We start from the raw sequence: 26,503 nt of genomic DNA on the forward strand, positions 1-26,503 counted from the left end.
CATCTTGACTGCTCAGATGATTTTGATAAGGTAAAACACACTGCCGCTTGGAAAGCATAATTTGCTTTTCCTTTTTGAATGCCATGTATGTACTTTGGTGTTACACTGTTAGTGGCCTCTGTGAGAGCAGAGCAGTACATAGAAGTCACATTCTACCCATGTGCGAGTGCCCTGTGGGTTAGAACGTCCTGTATCAGATGCCCCCCTTGCTGTTCATGTCACCAGAGGCCCTTGGAAGGTATCTACGGTGGAGTGTCCTTATTCTCAAAGCCACTGTGTGCCAACTGGTGGACCCAGTGCATTTTTGGCCTAGCTAACTCTACACACAGAATCTCAGGCAGGAAACACTTGACCTGGAAGCCTTTCATTTCCAAAAAGCAACTGTAGGTCGGGCACGATGACTCACGCCTGTAATCCCAGCACTTTGGGAGGCCAAGGCAGGTGGATCACGAGGTCAGGAGATATCAAGACCATCCTGGCTAACACGATGAAACACCGTCTCTACTAAAAATACAAAAAAAAAAAAAATTAGCCGGGCGTGGTGGCGGGCACCTGTAGTCCCAGCTACTCGGGAGGCTGAGGCAGGAGAATGCTGTGAACCCAGGAGGCAGACCTTGCAGTGAGCCGAGATCGCACCACTGCACTCTAGCCTGGGCGACAGAGCAAGACTCCGTCTCAAAAAGAAAAAAAAAAAAAAAAGCAACTGTACTTTTTGTTCCCGTAGATCTTAATTGTATTTATTCATTTGCCCCCACTTTATGCTTTCTCTGGTTGAGAAATTGGCTGAGGATTTTAAGAATAAGATATGTGGAATTTGGGGAGAAATGCAAGTTAGCTAGCCTTTGTGACTTAAATTTGGAGAGATTGAAAGATTTAGAACTTAGGCAAAAAATGACTTGGCACGTATGGAAAAATATTTTAACCAAATGTAAAATGAAAACTGGATGGAATTCCCATGATGAAATTTTGATGTGAAAGAGAGGTCCGTCATCACTTTCTGCAGAAGCATATTTTCCCATCTGGGTTGCATCTGAACAGCTAGAGTTCCAAGTTACCCAGAACAACCGTCTGTTGTTCTTAGGATCATTTCGAATAGCTTGTACATGCAGGTTGGTAAAATCTCAGCCTTAACCCGTACATTCTACAGATTAGGTGGATTTCATTTTAAGGTAGTTAATTAGAAAGTGAAACCAACTCTCCAGCCCTTAGAGGTTTTTATAGTCAGTCAGGAATGTTGGAAAGAAACTCGAATGACCTGTGAGCATATAGTAACATCTTCCCATCTCTTCCTCTTTGTAAGGACAGGTGACCGTTTAATGAAAGTCTCTTTTTATATGTTGATTTGTTGCACTCACTTTGTTTTTTCTCATGTCTCGAGGTTCACCCGTACAGAAAAGGCATTTTTTTTTTTTTTTTTTTTCAGATGTCTTCTTAGGGCACTGTGTGTGTATGTGCGTGCATGCACACACTGGTGCATGCATATGAATCCTGTGTTTTTTTACTGCTTCTCTGCCTAAGACCATGAGTTCCTAAGTTAAGGAAGGCCAAAAAAGTTGAATACATACCTCAGTGGGAAACCTCCAAAGAAAACTCGGGTGCTGCAGGAAATGGTAACTCAGTTACCATTGCTCAGTTCCTCATCCCTTCCCTTAGAATTTGAAATGAGAGTGTCGTAGCTGATGATGCTGAGAGGAAGGATGCCACAGCCTCTGCTGAAACAGGACAGGCCACGTCTGATGACTTTTTATGTTCAGCATGGTCCACTACAGGCTAGCGGTCAAAAAATGTTAAATGGCTGAGTTTTGCCCTCTACCTTTCTCCTACTTGATCTCCTTCCAACTTTTCCTCTCACTTTTCTTAATTCCCTTCCCTCTTCTTTCCCCTTTTTCTCTCCCACCTTCAAATTCCTGCTGGTATCAGCTCTGTTGAGCTTTGCTGAAGATTCCAGGTTAATCGACTCTCATCCACCATGGATCTTTTGCCAACACAGGAATCCTTTTACATTCTGTGGCTTAATGTCCACTTTCTAGACGTCTCCTGCCCCCTCAATTCTAAGGCGCTCCCTTGCCTTTGGGTGCAACGAGCTTCCTGGCAGGAGAGGATAATTGAAAGAACACCAAGATTAGGAAATATGGGTTCTGTTCTGAGTTTTATGCTGGGCAGCTTGACCTGTCTGGTCCTTAGTTTTTTCCATCTGTGAAATGGTGAATAGATTAGTTCACCAGCTTGTGTGCATTTACATTATTTATGCTCTCACAAAACAGATTATTTAGGATCGTCTCTTCTGACAAGAGAATATTTGGAATCATTTTCACTGTTCATTAATTATTTCAGCATTTATGGAGTGTGCTCCTCAGTAGTCCACATTGCACATTGTCCTATGAGGGATCTGTGACGTAGTAAAGATAACTGTGATAGCTGTGATAGCTGAAAAAGCAAACGTACGCCTATCCTCTTGTTGTGCTTTTAAACAGACACAAATAAAACACGTTGCCATATGCTTCTCAAATTGTTCTGTCCAGTAGCTTCTTTGCTTTGTATTATACCCCTCTCATTTCCCATCCCCTTATAAAGATGAAAAAATGGTGCTATCGGGTTTCCTGGCAATGAGAATTCAAGCAGTAGTAACAAGTTCATTCCTGCCCATCCTGTCATTTCAGAAGTGAAGTTTCTGACAGAACAGTCTGGCAGTCTGTGTTTCTAAATTTAGAGCTAAGTTGAGGATCAGTAGCACTCTTGAGAGTAGCTCACTTGGGTTGGTCTTTGGGTCCCACATTCCTATGCTATACAGGCCTTAGCTTCAAGAAGGAAACAGGAGAACGGCATCTGGTCTGTAGGAAGTGTGAACACATAAGGCTCTGGCCATCCCTCTGAATCCTTCTGCTGGTAGTTTCTACAGCCAGGTGCATCTCTTTGGTACCAGGACTGTTTCCAGACTCTGCCTTAATAGAAGGCAGTGAGGCAGGAGAATGGGAAGTGGATGTTTTGCTGGAATCACCCTTTCCCCACCCCTCCCCTCTCTAAGAGCCACAGCTCTCCCCTCCTCTCCTCTTCAAGGATATCTGCTCCAGCCACACACCCATAAACCTGTCTGCCATCCAGGGGGCTGAAGAAACAAACTTAGATTGCAGAAAGTTTTTGAGGTGCACAGAGACACAAATCACTGCCTGAGAGTGAGACAGTGCTGCTCAGAGTCTTGAAGAAGGTTGTGTTCAGGCATAGCACTCTTCCCTGTCTCTGCTCTGGCACCTGGTCTGAGAATCATGACTTTGAGGTGAGGTTGCCTCATCTCCATATATGCAACCACTAATGTCCAGGTATCCCCTGCAGCCCCATATTTTTATTACAGTATAACAGCATGGATTAGAGTTCCAGAATACTTTAGTCTTTTGTTGTTTGTAATCACCTTTGCAATAAAATGAGTAGAGTAAAATTTTGAAAGTGTTGGTTAAACAAGAAGACAGGGCATCAAGCCCAGCTTTCAAGCCTCTTAAAAAAAGACTTGCATGGAAAAAGAGCAGCAGCCTTTATTTCTGCTGAGATTAGGAATGCTGTGCTGAGTTGACCTTCATGGGAAGATCCACCTTAATCAGCAGCTAACTATATGCTGGGCTCTGAAGTACAAGGGCAGGTGGAACCCTAATGGGGAGCAGAAAACAGAAACACATTACAGTACAGGGGAAATCTGATACACCATCTCTCCTCTCTTAAATTCACTGTCATTAATTTTACATCACTGTAGCATAGAATTCACTTGGAAATTACTCATTAATAGTTCTATACTAGGGTTAACTGCCTGTTATTTCTCCATTAATAACTAACTAGACAACATCTTAATTTTTAAATTAATACAAGAAGTTACTATGACTATGAAATGGTAATTAGCAGCTAAAAACGGAATTTACAGCCGGGCGCGGTGGCTCACGCCTGTAATCCTAGCACTTTGGGAGGCCCAGACGGGTGGATTGCCTGAGCTCAGGAGTTCGAGACCAGCCTGGGCAACACGGTGAAACCTCGTCTCTACTAAAATACAAAAAATTAGCTGGGCATGACAGTGGGCGCCTATAGTCCCAGCTACTTGGGAGGCTGAGGCAGGAGAATTGCTAGAACCCGGGAAGCAGAGGTTGCAGTGAGCCAAGATTGCACCACTGTGCTCCAGCCTGGGCGACAGAGCGAGACTTGTCTCTGAAAAGAAAAAAAAGGAATTTACAGGTGTCATTGGCTTTTCAGCTGTGGCCTTCAGTTTCGATTTTCACCTGAAACAGGTCAGTTTTTATTACTTGAGAAGGTGTGGCCATTCCTTGCCAAGTTCCCTTGTGGTGACTCGTGAGCTTTAGTGTTTGGAGCCATGGGGTTTAATAACTGACCCCTCATTTTTGTAGATTTTTAGCCGCTTTCCTCCTTCAGGAGACACCCCATTATGAGCAGAAAGGCAGAAGGTCATTTTCAAGTCTTTTTCACTTGAACGTTAGATGAGTCACATCACATTTTTATTTCAGTGTCCCCGCCCCCGTGTTTACACTTTAATCTACAAGCACTTGTCATTCTGATGGGTAGCAGAAAGCAGATCAGAAGCTCCTAAAAAGGAGCTTGGTTAACAGCAAAACAATGACTAGATGCTAGATTTTTCAAGGTATAGGTTCTTTCCACAATGGAGAGTCAGCGAGAGGGGGAAGGCGGACACCATGCTTGACATACTATACCCGTTGGCCGCACCCACACTAATCCCTTTGACTGCCCATCTTTTTTGGGCATTCTTCCAAGCTACATTGACCCTGCATTGCTTCTCTTTTTCTTCTTCTTTCTTCTTCTTCTTTTTTTTTTTTTTTGAGATGGAGTTTTACTCTTGTTGCCCAGGCTGGAGTGCAATGGCACAATCTCAGCTCACTGCAACCTCTGTCTCTCAGGTTCAAGCGATTCCCCTGCCTCGGCCACCCGAGCAGCTGAGATTACAGGCGTCTGCCACCACGCCCAGCTAATTTTTATATTTTTAGTATGTTTCACCATGTTGGCCAGGATGGTCTCCAACTCCTGACCTCAGGTGATCACCCAGCTCAGTTTCCCAAAGTGCTGGGATTACAGGTGTGAGCCACCATGCCCAGCCCTGCTTCTTTTCTTGATGACATATCACTATCTAGCAGAGGTGGGAGTTTTTCTCTAGAAGAAGCTATGGGAGAAGGATTGAGGTTATAGAGGGCTCTAGGTTAGGGAAGGGCTTTTAGGAAAAAAAAAACTAGGAACCTCTGGGTTGAGTCATTCATAAATGTCTGCCCAGTCTGTTTTAACGTTCCTAAACAGATTGTGATCTGGCCTTATTCTTGAAAACTTGAGTAAAGGAGTGAATTTTAATGGGCAAATAAGAACTTTTTATTTTAGAAAAAATTAGTTACATAAAGAAAGTATTTATGCAAAGTTGGCTTGTTTTAAGTTCTGCCTTAAGATATTGTTTTAATTTGAGCCATACAGAACACTAACTGGTGCTGCTGCAGCTGTCAGAACAAATACAGGTCACCTAAGATCTTGCTATGAATATGTGGCATGGATTCATATTGATGATATATATCAATGATATGATGTTTATCTAAAGAAACCTGAATTAATCATCTCAGCTTTGTCTCTGTCTTCATCCATTTTGTGCTGCTGTAACAGAATACCTGAGACTGGTTACTTTATAAAGAACAGAGATGTATTTCTTACAGTTCTGCAAGCTGGGAAGTTCAAGGTCAAGGACTTGTATCTGGCAAGGGCCTTCTTGCTGTGTCCTCCCATAATAGAAGACAGGAGGGCAAGACAGCGCAAGCGTGAGAGAGGGAAGGGGAACAAACTCGTCTTTTTATCAGGAACCCACTCCTGTGATAACAAACTCACTCCTGTCAAAATGGCAATGCATTTGTGAGGATAGAGCCCTTGTGACCTAATCACCTTTTCAAGGAAAAAAAAATGACCACCTCTCAACATGTTGCATTGGGGATTAATTTTCTTTTTCTTTTTTTCTTTTTTTTTTTTGAGACAGAGTCTTGCTCTGTCGCCCAGGCTGGAGTGCAGTGGTGCGATCTCAGCTCACTGCAACGTCTGCCTCCTGGGTTCATGCCTTTCTCCTGCCTCAGCCTCCCGAGTAACTGGGACTACAGGCGCCTGCCACCACGCCCAGCTAATTTTTTTGTATTTTTAATAGAGACGGGGTTTCACCATGTTAGCCAGCATGGTCTCGATCTCCTGACCTCGTGATCCGCCTGCCTCGGCCTCCCAAAGTGCTGGGATTACAGGCGTGAGCCACCACGCCCGGCTGGGGATTAATTTTCTAACACATAAACATGGGGGACACATTCAAACCATAACAGTTTCTAGTTACTCATGGTATACCCCAAGCAGTAATTTAACGCCTTAGCCTTGGCCTTTCCACTGGAAAAACAGTGTCAGTTATCTCACGGGTACGTAAGACTGAATGAGATAAGTTGGACAACAGCCGATTCAGTGTAACGATTGTTCCATATTGTTGATATAAGTTTACCTAAGCAGATGCTAAGATCTGAGATAGGGACAGTCAACAATTAGAACAATCATGTATAAGGAATATGACATTCTTCTGTCAGGAACTTAAACAAGAGCCCTGAGGTTTATGTCACTTGTTTGAACTAAATAAAAACTGATGTTAGTGCTATCGATGGATGTTAACTTGCTATTAGCCTAACTTCTGGACATGACATGCAGGGCACAGAATAACCAGAAAAAGCACTTTGTGGGAATGTGACTACTGGAGTCCCCAAAAACCTTCCTCACTTGTGACCCAGCTAGCCCAAAAGGAAGTTCACATCTGGATACACAGAACAACCAGAAAAAGAGCTTTGTGGGAATGTGACTACTGGAGTTCCCAAAAACCTTCCTTACTCATGACTCAGCTAGCCCAAAAGGAAGTTCACATCTGGTTTCCCTGGTGACTAATGAGCCAACACAGCTGTAAAACACAGTGGACTAAGAATGAAACAGATGCCACAGAAATCAGGGGAAGCATAATTAAAAGTTGAGAGAGGAGAAAAGGCCAGCAGCCGGTAGAACCCATGCCCCTGGGGAGCCATTAGCAGGTCAGGCCAGGCCAGGCAGGCCCAGCAGTCCTGTCACAGAAACCTCCTGAAGCAGGTGGCCAGCCCCAGATTGCAGCTTCTTGGACTTCTGTATCATTCAGGAGGAGCCTTGTTTAGGGATTGAGTTGGCCCCGTAGAAGATAATCAGTAAGAGATCAATTAATCAGACTCCTGCTTAGCTCAAGTGTTGAATAGTTCATATGGATGATCTCTCATAATCCTTCTGAGTGAATTTGCACAAACCTTTTCTGGTTAGATAACAACTGTTCTGAGAATGAAGGGAATGGAGCAGCCACAAGCACAGTAATTAACTAGGTCCCACAGCATGGATGAAGAGAGCCCCCTGAGAATTTGCTTGACTCCAGCTCTCTAAGGTGCCACACTGCCTTAGGGTGGACAGTGTGTTGGTTGGTTCCATGACAAAAGCCAGGAAGGTCAGCTTTCATTCCCCTGCCCAGGCCCACATGCACTTTGGTCATTCTTGGCAACTGTGGGGATTGGAAAGTGGGGTTCTAAGTTCATTTTGGCTCTGTCCATCAGAGACCATCTTTCACATGAGTGCCCACTGCCATGTCTTACGGTTGTTTCAGAAAGCCAAGAGAATTGCAGCCCCACTATAGCTGCTATTGAAGGAAACTAAGCCAGGAAGGATTGAATAACTCAGAGGCATCTTTAGGTGCCACTTCATGATTAAAAGGAGCCCCCTCTTTTAGGGACCTCAGTCTCAGACATCCACACACCTGTAGCAGATTCTCTGCCTTCTCTCTTTTACCATTTCTCGCATGTGTACATGATGAGGTTGTGTGTTTGGGAAGCAAACTTGATGTGGAGCTTCTTGCTGAGGCTAAATTATAAATCTCCTCTTGGTTCCTGACACCTGATTTATCAACTCGCCTTTGTCATGGCTTCTCATCGTGAGCTGGAAGAAGACTGCCTTGGGCCTTCACTAGGTGGATGGACCAACCCCATCCATCCCTTGGTTCATTTGTAAATTGTACTAACAGCCTGTTCTGAAATTAGGCCCTCGGCTCCCTTGCTCCCCGTTCCCTGAGACAGTCTTAACACATCGATCCTCTCAAAGCATTTGAAAACAGATGAACCTCAATATTTGGAGAAATATATAGGAAAATTTTCTTTGTGTGTTTGTTTAAACCAGAAGACCTAGTGATCATCCTTGGCTATTTCAGGCAGCCAAGCCTCCCCTCTTACAGAAAAGCTAGTGTGCTGAGGGATAAAATGCCTCCCTGTTTATTTGGTAACATGGAACCACAAATCATCCCACCCACTTTTCTTACGTTTGAAACATCCTCTGTGCCAGAGCGTGCAATAAAATGAAAGAGGCATCCCTGGGGGAAGAGTGGGGTTTGGCACGAGGAACTTCTGAGTCCACCCAAATGCAGAGTGTCCCTCCCTCCCTGTTAGGAGCCTCTTATATATGGTTATGCTGAACACATACGTGCTCTTTTATTTCTGAAGCCAACATTTATCTTTGATGTTGCCTAGGATCAGCCGGTGCTGGAACAGCTTCTAAATATAGACACTCTAGCAGACTAAATCTTAGAGTCTGGCCGTAGTTCAGTTGGCCAGTGCAACTTTATTTTTTATGTATCGTTGCCGTTTCTGACAGGTTGAACTATACTATTAACAGAGAATGGCCAGCCCAGAATCCTTCAGCCCATGTCTGGATTCAGCAGCCATGGGCCACAAGCACATGACAACTGATAACCAAATTCATGGAACTTATTTAGCAGACAGTTACCAAACCTGGTAAGAGCAGCTCAGGAAGGCAGCAGGCATGGCTGTGGAAGAATCTGAAAGAGGCCGGGCGCAGTAGCTGACACCTGTAATCCCAGCACTTTGGGAGGCCGAGGCAGGTGGATCACCTGAGGTCAGGAGTTAGAGACCAGCCTGACCAACATGGTGAAACCCTGTCTCTACTAAAAATACAAAAATTAGCCAGGCATGGTGGCGCACTCCTGTAATCCCAGTTGCTTGGGAGGCTGAGGCAGGAGAATTGCTTGAACCTGGGAGGCGGAGGTTGCAGTGAGCCGAGATCATTCCACTGCACTCCAGCCTGGGTGACAGGGTGAGACTCTGACTCAAAAAAAAAAAAAAATCTGAAAGAGAACGAGGACAGTGGAAAGATACCACATATCAAGAAAACATCGGGAGGAGTAAGTCACAAGACCAAAGGGAGAAAGTTCACCATGAATTCCAGCATCCTTGTGTTGGCCATTCTTAATCTTGTGCCAGGAATGAAGCAGTTATAAAGAGGAACAGGAAGTATCATTTCCAATCTATTAATTTAAAAGCAGTTGAAAATATCAGCCAGCTTCATCTGTTAGTGCCAGCAGTGTTGGAAATACCCACTTCTAGTGTTGTTAGTGCCAGGGTAATTAGAAATGTTAGTCAGAGCAGCCACAGCCCCCACAGTCTACAGAATTACACTGGCAGGAAAACACTGTAGCCTGAATTAATTGGGATGTGTGTGAGTTACATGTATAGAATGGGCCATGAGTTGTGTTCCTTAATGGGAAACCAGCCCATTTAGAGGATTCATCTTCCCAAGTACTGAGGAAAGCTTTATGAGGATACTAAGTTAGTAAAGAAGAAAAATTAACTTGAAAAAGTTCTTTTGTTGTTGTTTTCAGTCTTTCAACTACACACTTTTACAAATCAACACAACAAATATATTTTTAAACATTCTCTAAATATTAGTTGCATTTTATGATCTTAATCAAATACTTTTTATATACTTAGCTTCCAGCTTTCAAGTAGGTAGACCATCTGTAAATTTGTTTCTTCACTGGAACTCTTATATGTTTGTAAACAGATACCCAGAGAGAGAGGTGGAAAGCTGGTTACATGAGGAAGTCCTTTGAAATGTTCTTTTATTTGTTGACTCCTGTGGTTTTAGGCTATGTCATACCTAAACTGTCCCCTAGAGAGCATTGCGTGTCTGGATTTAAAAATCTCCCAAGAGTTCTCTAAGTTTGGGATAGCATTATTAAAAGTCTTATTTCAATCTAAAATGTGATTCTGTAAGATGAAGTAACTGCATAGCCGTTGATTGGCAATTTTGGTTGATCTTTATCGTCTAGCAGTCTGGTTCTATTTTTAGCTTATACAAAAATAACTTTTAAAATTATTCAGAGAGGTCCTTACTTTGGTGGATGGCTTTGAAAGAAAAGGCATGTACTAAGTGCATGTAGAAAATAGGACCCATCATATGTTACACATTTATTTTGCTTTTGTTTTTGTTTTGTTTTGTTTTGAGACAGGGTCTTGCTCTGTTGCCCAGGCTGGAGTGCAGTGGCACAGTCTCGGCTCACTACAGCATCTGCCTCCCGGGTGCAAGCAATTCTCCTGCCTCAGCCTCCTGAGTAGCTGGGATTACAGGCGTGCACTACCACACCCGGCTAATTTTTGTATTTTTGTATTTTTATTTTTTTATGTTTATTATTTATTTTTTTTTTATAAATTTTTTTTAGTAGAGATGGGGTTTCACCGTATTGGCCAGGCTGGTCTCAAACTCCTGACCTCAGGTGATCCGCCCGCCTCGGCCTCCCAAAGTGCCGGGATTACAGGCGTGAGCCATCATGCCCAGCCAGACATTTATTTTGTATGCTAGCATGCACATTACATTCCCCCACCTTCTAGCTGTTTACAGTGTAGGAGGAATTTATAAAAGTTTGCAGAAATTCAGAGGGGTAAAACTTCATGCTATAAACATATATAGACATCAAAATAGATGAGTGTAATATTGCATAACAAATTACCCCAAAACTTAGAGGCTTCAAACAATCACTTTCTTATGCTTGTGGACTCTGGGTTAGGGATTTGGACAGGGCACTGGGGAGTGGCATCTCTGTGCTCTATCATATCTAGAGTTTCAGCGAGGAGGGCTCATTGGCTGGGGACTGGAATCTTCTGGCAGTGTCTTCGCTCACAAGTCTAGCATGAGTGCTCACTTTGGACTGGACCTATCTGGGGCTCTTCACATGGCCTGGGGTTCCCACACAGCGTGGCAGCTTCAGGGTAGTGAGAATCAAAAATCAGGTGTCCCAGCAAAAGTTAGAAGCTGTAACACCTTTCCACACCCAGCCTTGGCTTCATTTCCACTCCAGCCTTTTGGTTACAAGAGAGTCACAAGACCACCCGCATTCAAGGGAAAGGGACATAGACTTAGACTTTGTTTCTCAATGGATAGGGAATCACAGAATTTTTAGACATGTTTAAAGTAACCACTTGTGGTATAAGCCTTCTCTTGTCTCCTTTTGGTCCTGAGAAACCATTAACAAATATTTTTTTCTTTATCTTTGTATAGCACATACAGTTTTTTAGGTACTATAACCTAAGACTGTTAGATATAAGGTCATATACTTTAAAAGTACAACGTAACTTTTTCCCATCCCTGATTCTTTTCTGAGTATTCTGGAGCCGGGGGTGGGGGGGGGGTGGGCGGGGGTTGCAAATGTGTACCCAGAAATACAGTGACAGGATGGACCTCATACCTCATAGCCAGTGCTACTCAGCCAGCCAGTGAGACATGCCTCAGTGGCTCTCAAATACCAATCTTCTCAGTTAGCAGATGGAAGAGATCACTCTGCCTGCTCCCTTAGTGATAAGGGCAGGGAACCCAAACAGACTGTTTATCTCCAGTTAATGTCTCTGCCTCAGTTGTACTTGAAAAGCAGGATCGTGTATTCTGTTCCCTCAGGTGACTCATGATAGTGCAGCAAAGTGTTTTAGTTTTTGTTTGTTTGTTTGCAGGGAATATAAATGTATTTAAAATCTTTAACAGACAGTTTTCGTTTTTTAACTACAAATTTGAAAGAAATTGAAAAATATTCAAGTAGGTAGTAAGGGGGTAAAAGAAAAAATAAAGATGTTCCTTAAAATATTCAAAATATTTTATATTTATAATTTATCCCCAAATTTCATTTTGGAGAATGGCAGAGCTGGACATGGTAGCTCACACCTATGATCCCAGCACTTTGGGAAGCCTAGTTCAGGTGGAAGGATAGCTTGAGGCCAGGGGTTCGAGATCAGCCCATCTCTACCAAAAAGAAAGAAATTGAAAATTTAGCCAGGTGTGGTGGTGCATGCCTATAGTCCTAGCTACTCAGGAGGCTGAGAAGGAGAATCCCTTGAGCCCAGCAGTTTGAGGCTACAGTGAGCTATGGTCTGTTTGTACCACCAACAACAGAGTGAGACACCTTGTCTCTCACACACACACACACAAAGTAGAATATTTGGAAACAGTGTTTCTCCCTTGTGGGGGGAAAAAGAAAAAGTCTTTGTCCTGGAGATTATAATCACATCTCGGAGATGTTTTCAGGGGTTGATCATTCTCTGCTATGTAGCCACATAGTGCTTTTTATATACTCTCCAAGCTCCCTTCTCTTGCCCCTGTTTTTCTGTGTTTGGGGCCTTTCATAGTCTGGCAAAAAGTTGGAGGTTATTGCCATTCTTCAGAATTTAGCAGGACCCTGTAGGAACAAGAACAATATCTAGACCCCCATTATTAATTAGGACTTGAAACCAAAAATGCATGACCCTTCTAAAAAGTGAGTGAGGATGAGGATGAAGCAAAGGGGAGGCAGGTGCTCATAGAGTATGTAGTATTCTAAGCGTTACTAGGCTGGGACTTCCCCCCAAAGGTGATGACTTCCTTTAGTATGTGAATCTCGAAATGAAAGAGGCACTTACCCAGGTTCAGATAAATGAGGTGTCCAGTTTAGGGCAGGTGAACTCTGTGGTAAGAGTTATGATGACATCAGGGGACAGGTCTGCGCAAGGCACACTGGACGGAACAGAGAGTAAGATGATCCAGTGGTGTCTAGAATGTGGATAATACCCAATGTATTTTCATTTGATGATTAGAAAGGAGAAAGAGGCAAAGCCCTTTCTCCCTTCCCAGGCTTGGGAAGGGCTGATCTGATGCATGCTGTGAATATGAGTCGACTTACTGGCGAGCCAAGTCCTTTCCTGGAGAGCAGTTTTGACCAGAAGTGGCAGACAAAACACCCTCGTCCCTGGTTGGAAAACATTACCCCAGGGTGATGAATTGGTGCTCTCAGGCTAGGTCTGGTTGTGGAATGAAGATAGATAAGCAACAACTGTGAATTAGGTTGAGTGCGAAGAGGAACACTGAGCTTGGGAAAGGAAACAACCCACGTTTGCAATGCGTCATCCTGCGCCAGATTGAGCACCTCAAGGTTTGTCTGCACACAGTTGGTTTGTACTCCAAGATTTCTTCACATTGTAGTAAACATTAACCTTGCCCTTGAATGAACTTGGTCTGAGCTGCAGAAACAAGCATTTGGGCATGCCCAAGGTTGCAAAATGGAAACAAGCCAGTGAACCCTGAAAATCTGCCCTTATTTTGGCTCACAGACACTGGCAGTAGAAAGTTAGGCCAGAACTGACTGGGGTTATATTGGTTCGTGTCCAGTGAGGTCAGTAGCCCAGTGGCTAGGTCTGTTCCAGAATGACCAATGGTGTTCACTCTGACCAGTTTCTCTAATTCAGGTGCAGTGTCTTTTCCATCCCCCGCTGAGAACAGGGACTCCAGTGTCACCTTAGAGGTTCTGATCCTGACTGCTCATGTGCTGCGAACCTGACCCACCAACGCGCAGAGAAGCAGAGTGCAGCTAGGAGTCTCTTCCCTCAGCCCTGTGGACTAGCTGACTCCCAGGCCCTGGCAGCCCCTTTGAAAGCTCTTACTCTCCTCTGTGTGACACACCACAAGTGGCCTAGCAGCCATAGCTGGCCAGGATTAGGCCTAGGTCATGGCTGTCCCTGCTGCCTGTGTGTGACCAGATCATTGATGACAACAGGTCTGAAAAGCGTCAGGATGTTACCCATTTCTATTGCAGCCATATTTTAGTAGGGAACTTTGAACAAGGCTGAATTTAAATTATTAACAACGAAGTTTCCGAAGTCAAGTCAGCATATCTCAGTAATCCTGTGTAGTCTAAATTAGATTTTTTAAAGGCGGGAACGTGCCATAGATTATAATCTCTCAAAATCTCTGGGAGCCACACAGCCTATAAAATATGAAAGTTGTCATTTACCGTCTCTAAAACTTCACTGACAGGAATGATTTGGATATATTTAACTTCTGATAAACAATGATAAACATTCACTTTATCACTCCTGTCAGTTCGTATGAATCTTTCTGTCCTCTAAAGCATTAGCTCTTTTCTTTTTTAACTCCATTTCTGTCAACAAGAGCAGGAAAATGTTTTGTTTATAAATGCTATTTGCAACCTGGGACTCATCTTGTTTTATGAACAGATTCTCCAAATCTTCTATGCCTTTGAACACGGACTTACTCTACTCTAATGCTTAAGCTCCAGAGCCGTTGGAGAGCCTGGCGCAGTAGACAGACCAGCATGCTGGCATCCGATCACTGGAGCCAGTGGCCTTCTCCAGTTCACTTGTTAACTTCTCAGCTGCAGATCACTTTTGTACTGCAGTGACTTTTGTGAACATTAATTTTTTTCTTTCCAGATATGCATTTTATTTTATTTTATATTAGAGACAGTCTTGTTCTGTCGCCCAGGCTGGAGTGCAGTGGCGTGATCTCGACTCACTGCAACCTCTGCCTCCCGGGTTCAAGCAATTCTCCTGCCTCAGCCTCCCACGTAGCTGGGATTACAGGCGCCCACCACCATGCCTGGGTAATGTCTTTGTATTTTTAGTAGAGACGGTGTTTCACCATGTTGGCCAGGCTGGTTTCGAACTCCTGACCTCAAGTGATCCACCTCCCTCAGCCTCCCAAAGTGTTGGGATTACAGGCGTGAGCCATCATACCCCGCCCAGATATGCCTTTTATATTAAACTTCATGTTATACATGAATATGTTCTTTTATTGAAAACTTCTCTCATGTCTGAAATATTTTAACCTACTTTCCCTTGTTTTTGTTTTATTCTCAATGACTTCTAAAAATTCATCAATAAGCCTTAATTCTTTTAACTGTCAAATATTTGTATTCTTAGCTCTACAGACTCTACAGACAATGCTTCCAAAACTGAATTCCAAGGTTTTAACAACTCTGGATCTTTCTAGGTGTCCCTAAGTTTATGCACATAGTAGTACATCCTGGAAGTTGTTATGATAGAAAATTCGGCATGCTTTGTCTATATGGGTTGGAGTTTATATAGCAGTTGTTCCTGATTTTAACAATTGTTCCTGACTCCAAGATTTATTTTTTGTTTGTTTGTTTTTGAGATGGAGTCTTGTTCTGTCGCCCAGGCTGGAGTGCACTGGCGCCATTTTTACTTCTTTCACAAGTAGAATTTTTTTAAATGTTAGCAATATAGGAAGATGTCTTGAAGGTCACACAGTTCCCCTTCTCCTAATTCTTTAGTGAGCGTGAGTGCTCTGGCTCTCTTAAAAGTCATTTCTCCCCTTTGAACCCTCCCCACTCTTTTTCTCGTTTGAGCCACAAACAGTCTGGTTTCTACTGTATTAAAGCAAATTAACCTAGTAAGAAACACTGACTTTTTTTTACTGGCTACAGTTCTAAGCACAAGAAAAGGGGAAAGGAGACCAAATAAAGAAATAGGAAAAATGAGGCATTGAAGGGGAGCCAACACAGGGTTTGGAAGGGATGAGAGCTTCCGCCATGGCAGGATGTGCCTTTCTTGCACTGTTTACTCTGAGTTCAGAAATAGAGGAGGAAAGAAGGTAGATCATGCCACAGCCTGAAATGGATACGACACATACCAGGGCTCCCATAGAGTGTAATCGGATGCTGGGTGTAATTATTCAAGTGTATGCATTTGAATAAATCATCTTCCTCAACCTCAACACTCAAGGTTGAAGTAAGCATAGTGTGTGACATGCCAGCCACATAGTGAGTTCACTCAAGGAGCAACTGAGAAATGTCAGGCTTTACTTGCTGCACTCCCCCAACTCGGCCACCAAGTTGCATCTGAATGCACCTTGAACCCTTGATAAAATGAACTTTCAATCTTAAAGACTGTTAGAACTCTCACTCCCTTCCATTGGGAAAGGTGCTTCCTGGCTCTAGGAGGTGGGTGGGGAAGGGGTTCCTTTGAGGAGGATGAATGTGGTGTGATTTTTTGGGGGAGCGGGGCGGGGCAGGAGGACGGAATCTCACTCTGTCGCCCACACTGGAGTGCAGTGGCGTGATCTCGGCTCACTGCAAGCTCCGTCTCCCAGGTTCACGCCATTCTCCCTCCTCAGCCCCCTGAGTAGCTGGGACTACCAGCACCCGCCACCAAGCCTGGCTAATTTTGTTTTTGTATTTTTAGTACAGATGTGGTTTCACTGTGTTAGCCAGGATGGTCTCGATCTCCTGACCTTGTGATCTGCCCGCCTCAACCTCCCAAAGTGCTGGGATTACAGGCGTGAGCCACCGCGCTTGGCCAGTGTGGTTGTTTTTAATGTGCTCACCGTAGCAACAGTCAGGCTAGTGGTGTGTTCATTTTATTTTTAATTAAAACCACCTGGAATGTGTTTTAGTGGTATTTGGAGACCTGCTGAAAGGAAGGAGATGCTTAAATTTGTTTACGTAAAAAATGTGCTTGCTTTGTTTTTTGTGAAATAAATTGAGAACTTCAGACACATTGCTCAAGGCCCTGGGCCTGTCCAGTTAGAATGCTAAGATCCACTCAATGTTAGCTTATGGTTTTCTTTTGCATGAACATGGATAAGATAGTAAGATAATGTGGATATGGGTAGGAAATATTCTAACAAACTACTGATAAGAGTATTACATGCCTGTGAGTGTGGCATAGGGCGGTTAGACTTTTTCCTTACTTGTTGAACCTGATACGAGACCCCACTAGAGTGTTTTATTTTTACTTTAACGAATTTGAAGTATCACGTAAGGCTAGGAAGGCATTCAAAATACATTTCTAGCCTGACAAGAAACTTAGAGTGACTGTAATATACATAGATTAATTCAACCAATGTTCCAAGTGCTTATCATTCACTTCCACCCTGCAAGCATTGATTGAGCTCCCAGTTTGTCCAAAGCACTGTTACGAGCAAAGCAGACGTGGACAAAATGATTCAAAGGTTTGTGACCAGTATCAGCAATCAGTGAAGAAACACCATCACTAGAATGTACTTGTGAAGGTATTGGAGGCCACTGCATGGCAAGAAAGATACAGCTGGAGAGGGCCTTGTATGGCACACTCAGCTGCAGAGACGGGTCTGTAGGTGCTCAGGAGTTACTGGGAAAGGCTGTGTATTTTCAGAGCCAGTGACCCCTCTGTGGATGCAGTAGACTCTTGGTTGATCAGGCTGGGCAGTTTGGGCCAATCTAAGTAAGGAGGAGGATCTTAGAAATTGCGATCGTTAACTGGAGCATCGTTTTGCCTGAAAGGACCTTTTTTTATTTTATTAACCAAAAAAACCACAGGTACAGTAAATTACCTGTCTCAATTACAGAATTTTCTGTAGTGCCTTTATGTTAGAGATGAGATTTCATTGTAGAATGCTTTATTTGCAACATGGACACTTCCCTGTAAGTTTCTATTGTTTTTGTTCATTCAAACTAGGAAATTAAACAGTTATTCAAGATGTTCAAGATGCTCCTTCATTTATTTAGGGTTATCTGTTGTTTTTTTTTTTTTAAAGTATATGCATTGTTTCATTGTTTACTTTTAGGGAAAAAGAAATAGTGGTTTCAGACAGTGCTTTTTCGGGAGCCAGAAGCACTGCAAGTTGACAAAGCTTTGTCCGGCAATGGGGTACACATTCAGGCTGGCCGCTCGAAACGACATTGGCACCAGGTATGATGTTTCCTTGTCCTCTTGCCCTTCAGCCTTTGGATGGTGATCCTGAGCCTTCTTTTACATGACTGGAAGGCATGAGGAAGCCTGCTGCCTCCACACTAAATCAGCTGGAGGTTTTCCAAGAGGGAATCCTAATCAGAGGAGAGAAGGCCTCCTTTAAGCTGGTGAACGTCACTATGGCCTCTGCAGTCTTGCAAGCTGTATTGCGAAGGCCCCACTAGGGGTCTCTAAGAACCAAGGTGAAGGTAGCAGTACAGATCTTGAAAGGAATTCCTCTTGGAGCTTTAATTTTTTAGATCACATGCCTTTTTCTTTTATCACTTTAGCAAGCTCTTCATTCACTTGCCTTTTTTCAATTATGTGAGTGTTTCCTGGTACAAAGAAAGAGATGCTGGGCCAGCCATTGTTGTCAAGCCCAGGGCAGATACAGAATTGGAGAAAACCTGGACTGTCTTAGAGGCCTCTGCAGGCCTCTAGGCTGTATGAGAAAGGCAAGAACGGGTGTACTGTAAGGTATCAATTGATTAAAGAGGCTTTGAAAAGGCCATGTTTCAATTGCACTTGCGGGGTAACTCTTCATTAAGGGAAAAATCTTTTTCTTTCATCACTGCTTGTTGAAATCTTCTTAAAGGTTTTGCACATCGGTGGTCCCCAACCCTCTTTCCAACCTAAAGAACCTCTTTTTAACATCACAAAGTTTTACAGACCTGCCTCCACCACCGTGGTAGCCATTACAGCTTCAGAGTTCACTGGTTGAAAAAATACCGACACAAAGCCTTTTATGGCTCAAGAATTTTTAAATGAATTGGAAGCATCCACAAACTTTTGAAAAATAGCACTGTATATATTGTAAAACATTATTTCATCAACAAATATTTGTTGCTCACATTGATTTGAAGGCTCCTTGACGCATAACTTGATAAACATTGCATTGTGCTATACCTTCTTTCCAGTGCTTTTGAGGGGGAAAATGAATTCTTAAGTACAATTGTCCTTTGGTTTCCACAGGGGATTGGTTTCAGGACTTCCCCCACCTCCCTGCCATGAATACCAAAATCTATGGATGCCCCAGTTCCTGATATAAAATGGCATAGTCTTTGCGTATAACCTACACACATCCTTCCCTCCTTAAATCTTCTCTAACTTGCTTATAATATCCAATATAATGCCCACACGTCACTTCATTCACGTGGACTCAAGATGCAGAACCCAAGGATACAGAAGGCCAACTGTATATTGTCCTGTGACTTGGTGTGTGTGTCTAGTAGAAGATCATGGGGTGGGGGGATGGGGAAGCTGAAGGTGGTTATAGGGAATATCACACACAGCATCCTTACCTGGCTTTGCTTACTCTACCTGCTAGGCTGAGTTGGGTAGTGTGCAGGCTGAGCCTTCCTCTTTTAAAATGCCAAGCCTCTTCACATGCTTCTAACTGTGTGCCTCACTTTCTTTCTCTACAGTGGTTATAGCCAAGAGGTGGTGTGCTACACATTAGGAAATATCCCTCAGATGCCTTCTGCACCAAGGCTGGTTCGAGCTGGCATCACATGGGTCACGTTGCAGTGGAGTAAGCCAGAAGGCTGTTCACCTGAGGAAGTGATCACCTACACCTTGGAAATTCAGGAGGATGAAAATGTGAGTTTTACAGATTTTATACTTCTCTGTGTTTTGTACAAGTCAGTATTATTATAGCTACAGGGCACCATGAAATTAGATTAACTGCATAAGTTCAAAGCCAAACTCTTAATTTCTACCTCTGTCACCACCACTACCAACACCAGCCTGTTCTTTCCCATCTCTGTAAATGACATTTCCATCCTTTCAGCTGGGGAAGCAAAAACTCTTGGAGTCATCCTTGATCCTATATATAATCAGAAAATCCTCTTGAATCTTCCTTAGAAATTATTTAGAAATTAACCATTTTTTATCTCCACAGCTACTATCCTTTTATGAGCCACTCATCTCACCTGTGGATTATTGCAATAACATAATATTGTTATTGGATTATAGCCTCTTAATATTCCTAACTTCATCCTTACTAGGCTTCAGTCTGTTCTCCATACAGAGCCTGGGTGGAGAACATCAACTTGTAAAATACAAATAGATCATGTCAGCACCCTGCTCAGAATCCTTCCTGTCTCAGTGCCTTCCCCTCTTTTTCAGAGTAAAATCCCTAGAGCTCTTACAATGCCCACAAGGTCCTGTGTGACTGGGCTCTCCATTACTGTCCTCATTGCTTCCACTCACTGTAGTCTTATCAGCCTCTAGTCTGTTCTTTTTGTTTTGTTTTGTTTTTGAGACGGAGTCTTGCTCTGTCGCCCAGGCTGGAGTGCAGTGGCGCGATGTTGGCTCACCTCAAGCTCCGCCTCCCAAGTTCACGCCATTCTTCTCCCTCAGTTTCCCAAGTAGCTGGGACTACAGGCGCCCGCCACCACGCCCGGCTAATTTTTTTTTGTATTTTTAGTAGAGATGGGGTTTCACCATGTTAGCCAGGATGGTCTCCATCTCCTGACCTCATGATCTGCCCTCCTCGGCCTCCCAAAGTGCTGGGATTACAGGTGTGAGCCCCCGCACCCAGCCAGCCTCTAGTCAGTTCTTTAAACACACCGTGTGTGCTGTGGCCTCAAAGCCTTTTCAGTTCTGCCTTCTGGCCAGAATGCCCTTCCAGATGTCTTTGACTCCCTTCCCTCATTTTCTTCGGGTCTGTTCTCATATGTCATTTCTTTGGGCAGTCCTTCCCTGATCACACTGTAGAACAGCACCACCCAATAGAACTTTCTGCAATGATGGAAATATTTTATAATTTGTGCCGTCCAGTATGGTGGCACCTATACACATACAACTCTCGAGCACCTGACATATGCTTGTTGGCCTATAGTATGGAGGGTTTGTGCTTGTTTGTTTGTTCTGAGATGGAGTTTCGCCTTGTTGTCCAGGCTGGAGTGCGGTGTTGCAATCTTGGCCCTCTGCAACCTCTGCCTCCCAGGTTCAAGTGATTCTCCTGCCTCAGCCTCCCGAGTAGCTGGGATTATAGGCACGCAGCTCCACGCCTGGCTAATTTTGTATTTTTAGTAGAGACGGGGTTTCTCCATGTTGGTCAGGCTGGTCTCGAACTCCCAACCTCAGGTGATCTGCCCACCTCAGCCTCCCAAAGTGCTGGGATTACAGTTGTGAGCCACCACGCCCAGCCAGTACTGAGTTTTTAATTGTAATAAACTTAAATTCAAAGAGCCACATATGGCTACCATATTTACCTCCAGCAGCTGTAGAAAGCCCTCACTAGTTCCACCACTGTATCCTCCTACCTAGCTTTAGTTTTTGTCATAGCACTTAACACCATGTGACATACATAGCGGCTTTTCTGTATTGTCTTCTCCCACTGGAATGTGAGCTTCTTGTGGGCAAGGCCTTTTCTGTTCTTGGGCAGTGCTGAATCCTTAGAGCCTAGAGGACAGCCCAACACAGAGAAGGTACTAAGTAGTATTTTGATGAGTGAATGATAGAATGATAGAGATAGAACTATTGAATGAGTTCCCTGAGTTCAACTTTTAGTGGAATGTTTGCCCTCCTAAAGGATTGTGCCCTTTCCCATCTAAGCTGTCCTTTCTCCCATGGCCAGAAGAGGGCACTGTGTGGTCAGGAAGCTCAGCCACACTTTACTGCATAGCACATTGCAGTTTGATAGTAAAGACCTCGGTGCAAAGGGCTTTTTTCATGACAACATTAAAAATGTTAAATGTATTTTCAAAAGGTGCTTAACTCCTTTGTCACAATAAATTTGACCAGACCCAGGAGAAATTACAGTGTGATGGAGATAAATTTTTATTTAAAGCTCAAGTGCTATCCACAATACTCTGGGCTTCTGATTTTTCTCTTTTGCGGTAGCTGCCAGACCTCTGGCCAGTTGCTGGTGACGGTAGGGAAAGGCAGTATAAAAATCCTGTATTCAAAGGTATTTAATGCCCAGAATTTTTTATACTGATGTTTCTTCCTGGCTTTGCCTTTTCAGGATAACCTTTTCCACCCAAAATACACTGGAGAGGATTTAACCTGTACTGTGAAAAATCTCAAAAGAAGCACACAGTATAAATTCAGGGTGAGTCAGTCATTTTGCTACCTGAACTGCTTAAAAATGAAACTGTTTTCTATTTCACCATTTACCATGTCAGATTGACTCTACAGGTTAAAAAATGAAGTTCACAGCACTTTACATTTTGAAAGTAACATTTATAAAGTGTACAACATGCTTTATTTACTTATTTGAGACGGAGTCTCTATGTCACTCAGGCTGGAGTGCAGTGGCACGATCTCGGCTCACTGCAACCTCTGCCTCCCAGGTTTAAGCAGTTCTCCTGCCTCAGCCTCCCGAGTAGCTGGGACTATAGGCGTGCGCCACTATGCCCGGCTAATTTTTTTTTTTTTTTTGTATTTTTAGTTGAGATGGGGGTTTCACCATGTTGGCCAGGCTGGTCTCAATCTCCTGACCTCGTGATCCACCTGCCTCGGCCTCCCAAAGTGCTGTGATTACAGGCATGAGCCACTGCGCCTGGCCCATGCTTTAATTTTAAAACCAACTTGTGAGCACAAAAATTGTCATCATGTGCTGTAATAAATTGCATTTACAGCATGGCCAAATGCCCTTGCTTGGGAAGAGACACACCAGGTGCTGGAGTGCACCTGTCACTTACCTGCACTCCATACCTTTTTCCTTTCGAGCAGTCTCTTTGCTCTTCACTTTCCTTTGCTCTTCTGCCCATTTATTTTTCCTCACTTGTTTTTAATTTTCTCTTCCATGACCCACCCCCTCCCCACCTGGGCTGTCTTTGGTCATTAACAGCCACCATTAATGTTACTATAGGACTATGTGTAGTAGCCAAAAAAGTGAATATGACTTTACGATCACTAAGAGATCAAAACGATATTCTGCAGCACTGTATTTTCTAGTATGACAAGTGTGCGTTTTGGAAGATAAGATTGTCTTCTGATTCCACACGTTCTTCTCTAAGTCAGGGACCAAATGCTATTATTTGGCACATAGCAATCACTCAATAAATAGTTGCCAAATTATCAAGTGCAGTATGTGACTATTTGAGGGAAATGATAATTTTTAACATATTTTTTAAAACCCTTATTATCGATGCTGGCTATGAGAACATAGCTATACTGCTAACATTTCTCCACAAGGTGGCATTGCCCTACTCATTAAAAAGTGGGGCTATTTTTATGTCCCTCCCACCCCCATATTTTCCTTTCACAAAACAATACAAACCAGGTGATGACATACTTGTTTTATCATGTCTTTTTGAAAGGGTAAAAATATCTTTAAAACCCATCTTATCATTTTATTTTTATTTATTTATTTTTTGAGATGGAGTTTCACTCTTGTTGCCCAGGCTGGAGTGCAATGGCATGATCTTAGCTCACCACAACCTCTGCCTCCCAGGTTCAAGGGATTCTCCTGCCTCAGCCTCCCGAGTAGCTGGGATTACAGGCATGTGCCATCACGCCCAGCTAATTTTGTACTTTCAGTAGAGATGGGGTTTCTCCATGTCGGTCAGGCTGGTCTCGAACTCTTGACCTCAGGTAATCCACCCACTTCGGCCTCCCAAAGTGTTAGGATTACAGGCGTGAGCCACTGTGCCTGGCTGGTTTTATTTTTAATTGTTAATAACCAACTATACAGTAAATGATTTATAAAATAAATACTGTTAAATCAATACTTGAGTTGAAAGAGAAAAAAATGTGTGTGTGTCTGAGTTTATGGGTGCCTTAATCTCACCATGTTAAAAAGTGACCATTAATTTAATGATCCCTGATAACTAAATCATGTTAACGTTTCCTTGGTTGTGTTCTAGCTGACTGCTTCTAATACGGAAGGAAAAAGCTGTCCAAGCGAAGTTCTTGTTTGTACGACGAGTCCTGACAGGCCTGGACCTCCTACCAGACCGCTTGTCAGAGGCCCAGTTACATCTCATGGCTTTAGTGTCAAATGGGGTATGTTTTGCTGCTGCTGCTGCTGCTACTGTTTTTTTTTTTTTTTTTCTTTTGATAGATTTTTTAAAAATGATTAATTTTAGTAGTGACAAGCCAAAAAAATTGTGGATGGTATTTGCAGAAGTTTTCTGCATTCGGAATATATGTGTGAGAAACATCCTGAGAATTCTACAAATTGGAATGGACAATTTCATTAAAATGTAATCATAATGGACAATTAAATTTTAGTGGAAATTAAAATGGATGATTTTTAAGAGTATCTCATTTACTCTACGATTTTCCTGTTTACATATTTTTTTCTCCTATATTTTTAAGGCATGGATTTGAATGTAGTAATCTCTGCATGCATCGTTCATTCTTCAATAGTTCATCCTTAAAAAATTAGCAATACTTAATAGAAAAATTTTGATTTATAAAGTTAATATTGAAAATAAATTTCAAAATTTAGGTTTGTTAAGTAAACTTTAGCATACAGAATGTTTAAGTTGCAATGAATTAGGGATAGTTTTGTTTCCATTGGTGTTTGTTGTATAAAGTCTTGAACTTTGGGAAATTTTAACATTAAAGTTCATAAGGAGTTTGATGTTGTCTGGTAAAAGGATATTGTGCCTCACCTCTTGTGTGTGAATTATTTCAATAAAATGAATACAATTAGAAGGTTGACAATTAATATGTAAAAGTGTTATGCGTATCATTTTTACTAATGTCATAATAATATTAACTAATAGGCAAAAAAAAAGTTGAAATCTTAAATAAAATTTTACCTTGCAGCCAAGTAATATAAGGAGAATTTAAAACATTATTACACCAACCACTGAGACGTATAGCTGTTTCAAGTTACCTAATAATTGTGAGATAGAATTATTAGGATTTCTGTTTCCCCAAGAGATGGATATAATTCAGAGAAATGATAAAAAGCTAGATGTGCTTTTAGCCAGACCATAGAGCTTTTCTCTCAAAGAACCTCAGAAAGTTCTGTCAACACTACTTACTTTCATTGGCTATATGCTATAATATTTAACTTTATAATTATTATTGTAAATATCTACTACTGAAGTATATATACATTAATGGAAATACCAGGTGAAGGAGAGGGGAAGTGAATGTTCTAAATTTATATATAAGTAAAACTTAAGATTTTTTAGAAAAATCTCCACTATGTCTAAGAATATAGAAGTGGCAGACTGATAATAAGGGTACATTCTTTATAGTTTTGCAAAATTAGACTGCAAAGGAAGTGTTTTTCTGCTCAGAAAATAAAATTCCTGTAGGCACAGAGTTATGGGTAGACTATATACCCAAGGTGCCTAGGGCTCTAGTAATAAGCCAGAACCTTCTTCCTCAGACTGTCTGCTGCTGCACTGGTTCTCATTGATCCACACCTCTGGTTTCATACCACATTCGCCTGGGATGCTGGGATGTAAAGTTTGCTTGGTAGGAAACTGTGCTAGAGTGGACGTATTCCATTTTGATATTTTATTTATTTTGTCAATAAATTTTGTACTTCTCTTTCCGTTCCTTTCCATCACTCAAAAGAATCTTGTTGGCCGGGCACGGTGGCTCATGCCTGTAATCCCAGCACTTTGGGAGGCTGAGGCAAGCGGATCACCTGAGGTCTGGAGTTCGAGACCAGCCTGACTAACATGGTGAAACCCTGTCTCTACTAAAAATACAAAAAAATTAGCCAGGCGTAGTGGCGGGCGCCTGTAATCCCAGCTACTTGGGAGGCTGAGGCAGGAGACTCGCCTGAACCCAGGAGGCAGAGGTTGCCGTGAGCCGAGATGGCGCCATTGCATTCCAGCCTAGGCAACAGAGCGAAACTCCATCTCAGACGGAAAAAAAAAAAACAAAACAAACGAATCTGGTCACTGATAAAATAAGTGAAATAAAAAGAATAAAATAAGAAATATGAACATACAGTCTTACATAAAAATCATCAAATATATTAAAGAGCACCTTCAAGTAAATTCAACAACTTGATCAGTTTGTGCCGAGTTTTTTGTTCGTATTTCACTACATGAATGCTCTTTGACATTTCTAGATCTAAGAACTTTGAATAGTCTGATAGTATTCAGAGATTCCTGGTTTGTTCTTTTCTTTTTTTTCAACAGAGGAGTTGGTGAAATAAATTATTTTGCCTTTTGGTCAGGTCTAGAATTCAGATAGTATAATGGTGTGTGATTTTATGAGTCCTGATGATGTTTACCAATAAAAATCAATATCCTTTTATTGCTAATAAGACATTTGGTTATTTTCCAGATCCCCCTAAGGACAATGGTGGTTCAGAAATCCTCAAGTACTTGCTAGAGATTACTGATGGAAATTCTGAAGGTGAAGTTTTTGGCAGTTGTTTTATTCAAATCCAGTAGCAAGCTCTATTTTCTAATATAGTAATGTCTTTATAGTAATAGTGAGTAATCATTAATTCTAAAGATAGAATTATTATTACAATAAACAAACTTTAGTCACATATTGGCAGTTTTTCTATTTCAAACAGAGCACCAGAGATCAGAGTCTACTTGAAACTTACGTTTGTGTTATTTAACAATTTTTCTGTATCTTTTTCATTGGTGTTTTGTTTTGTTTATCTTTTGTTTTTGTTTCTTTGGTTTGGTTTGTTCTTGTTTTGTTTTTTGAGATACGGTCTC

The 26,503-nt window shown here is 42.4% G+C and overlaps 1 protein-coding gene across 5 annotated transcripts in view; it reads left to right on the forward strand.

Moving 5' to 3' along the window:
- FNDC3B (fibronectin type III domain containing 3B) overlaps nt 1–26,503 on the forward strand; it is a 361,399-nt gene that overhangs the window by 271,958 nt on the left and 62,938 nt on the right. For all 5 annotated transcript variants that reach the window (XM_001165324.8, XM_016942296.3, XM_063807331.1 and 2 more), the window contains 5 exons: nt 17,734–17,858; nt 19,322–19,496; nt 21,871–21,957; nt 23,717–23,855; nt 26,115–26,186. In XM_001165324.8, coding sequence (XP_001165324.1) covers nt 17,734–17,858; nt 19,322–19,496; nt 21,871–21,957; nt 23,717–23,855; nt 26,115–26,186 — 598 coding nt within the window. The remainder of the gene's footprint in view (nt 1–17,733; nt 17,859–19,321; nt 19,497–21,870; nt 21,958–23,716; nt 23,856–26,114; nt 26,187–26,503) is intronic.

The sequence above is a fragment of the Pan troglodytes genome, chromosome 2, assembly GCF_028858775.2.
Source record: "Pan troglodytes isolate AG18354 chromosome 2, NHGRI_mPanTro3-v2.0_pri, whole genome shotgun sequence".
Lineage (NCBI taxonomy): Eukaryota > Metazoa > Chordata > Mammalia > Primates > Hominidae > Pan > Pan troglodytes.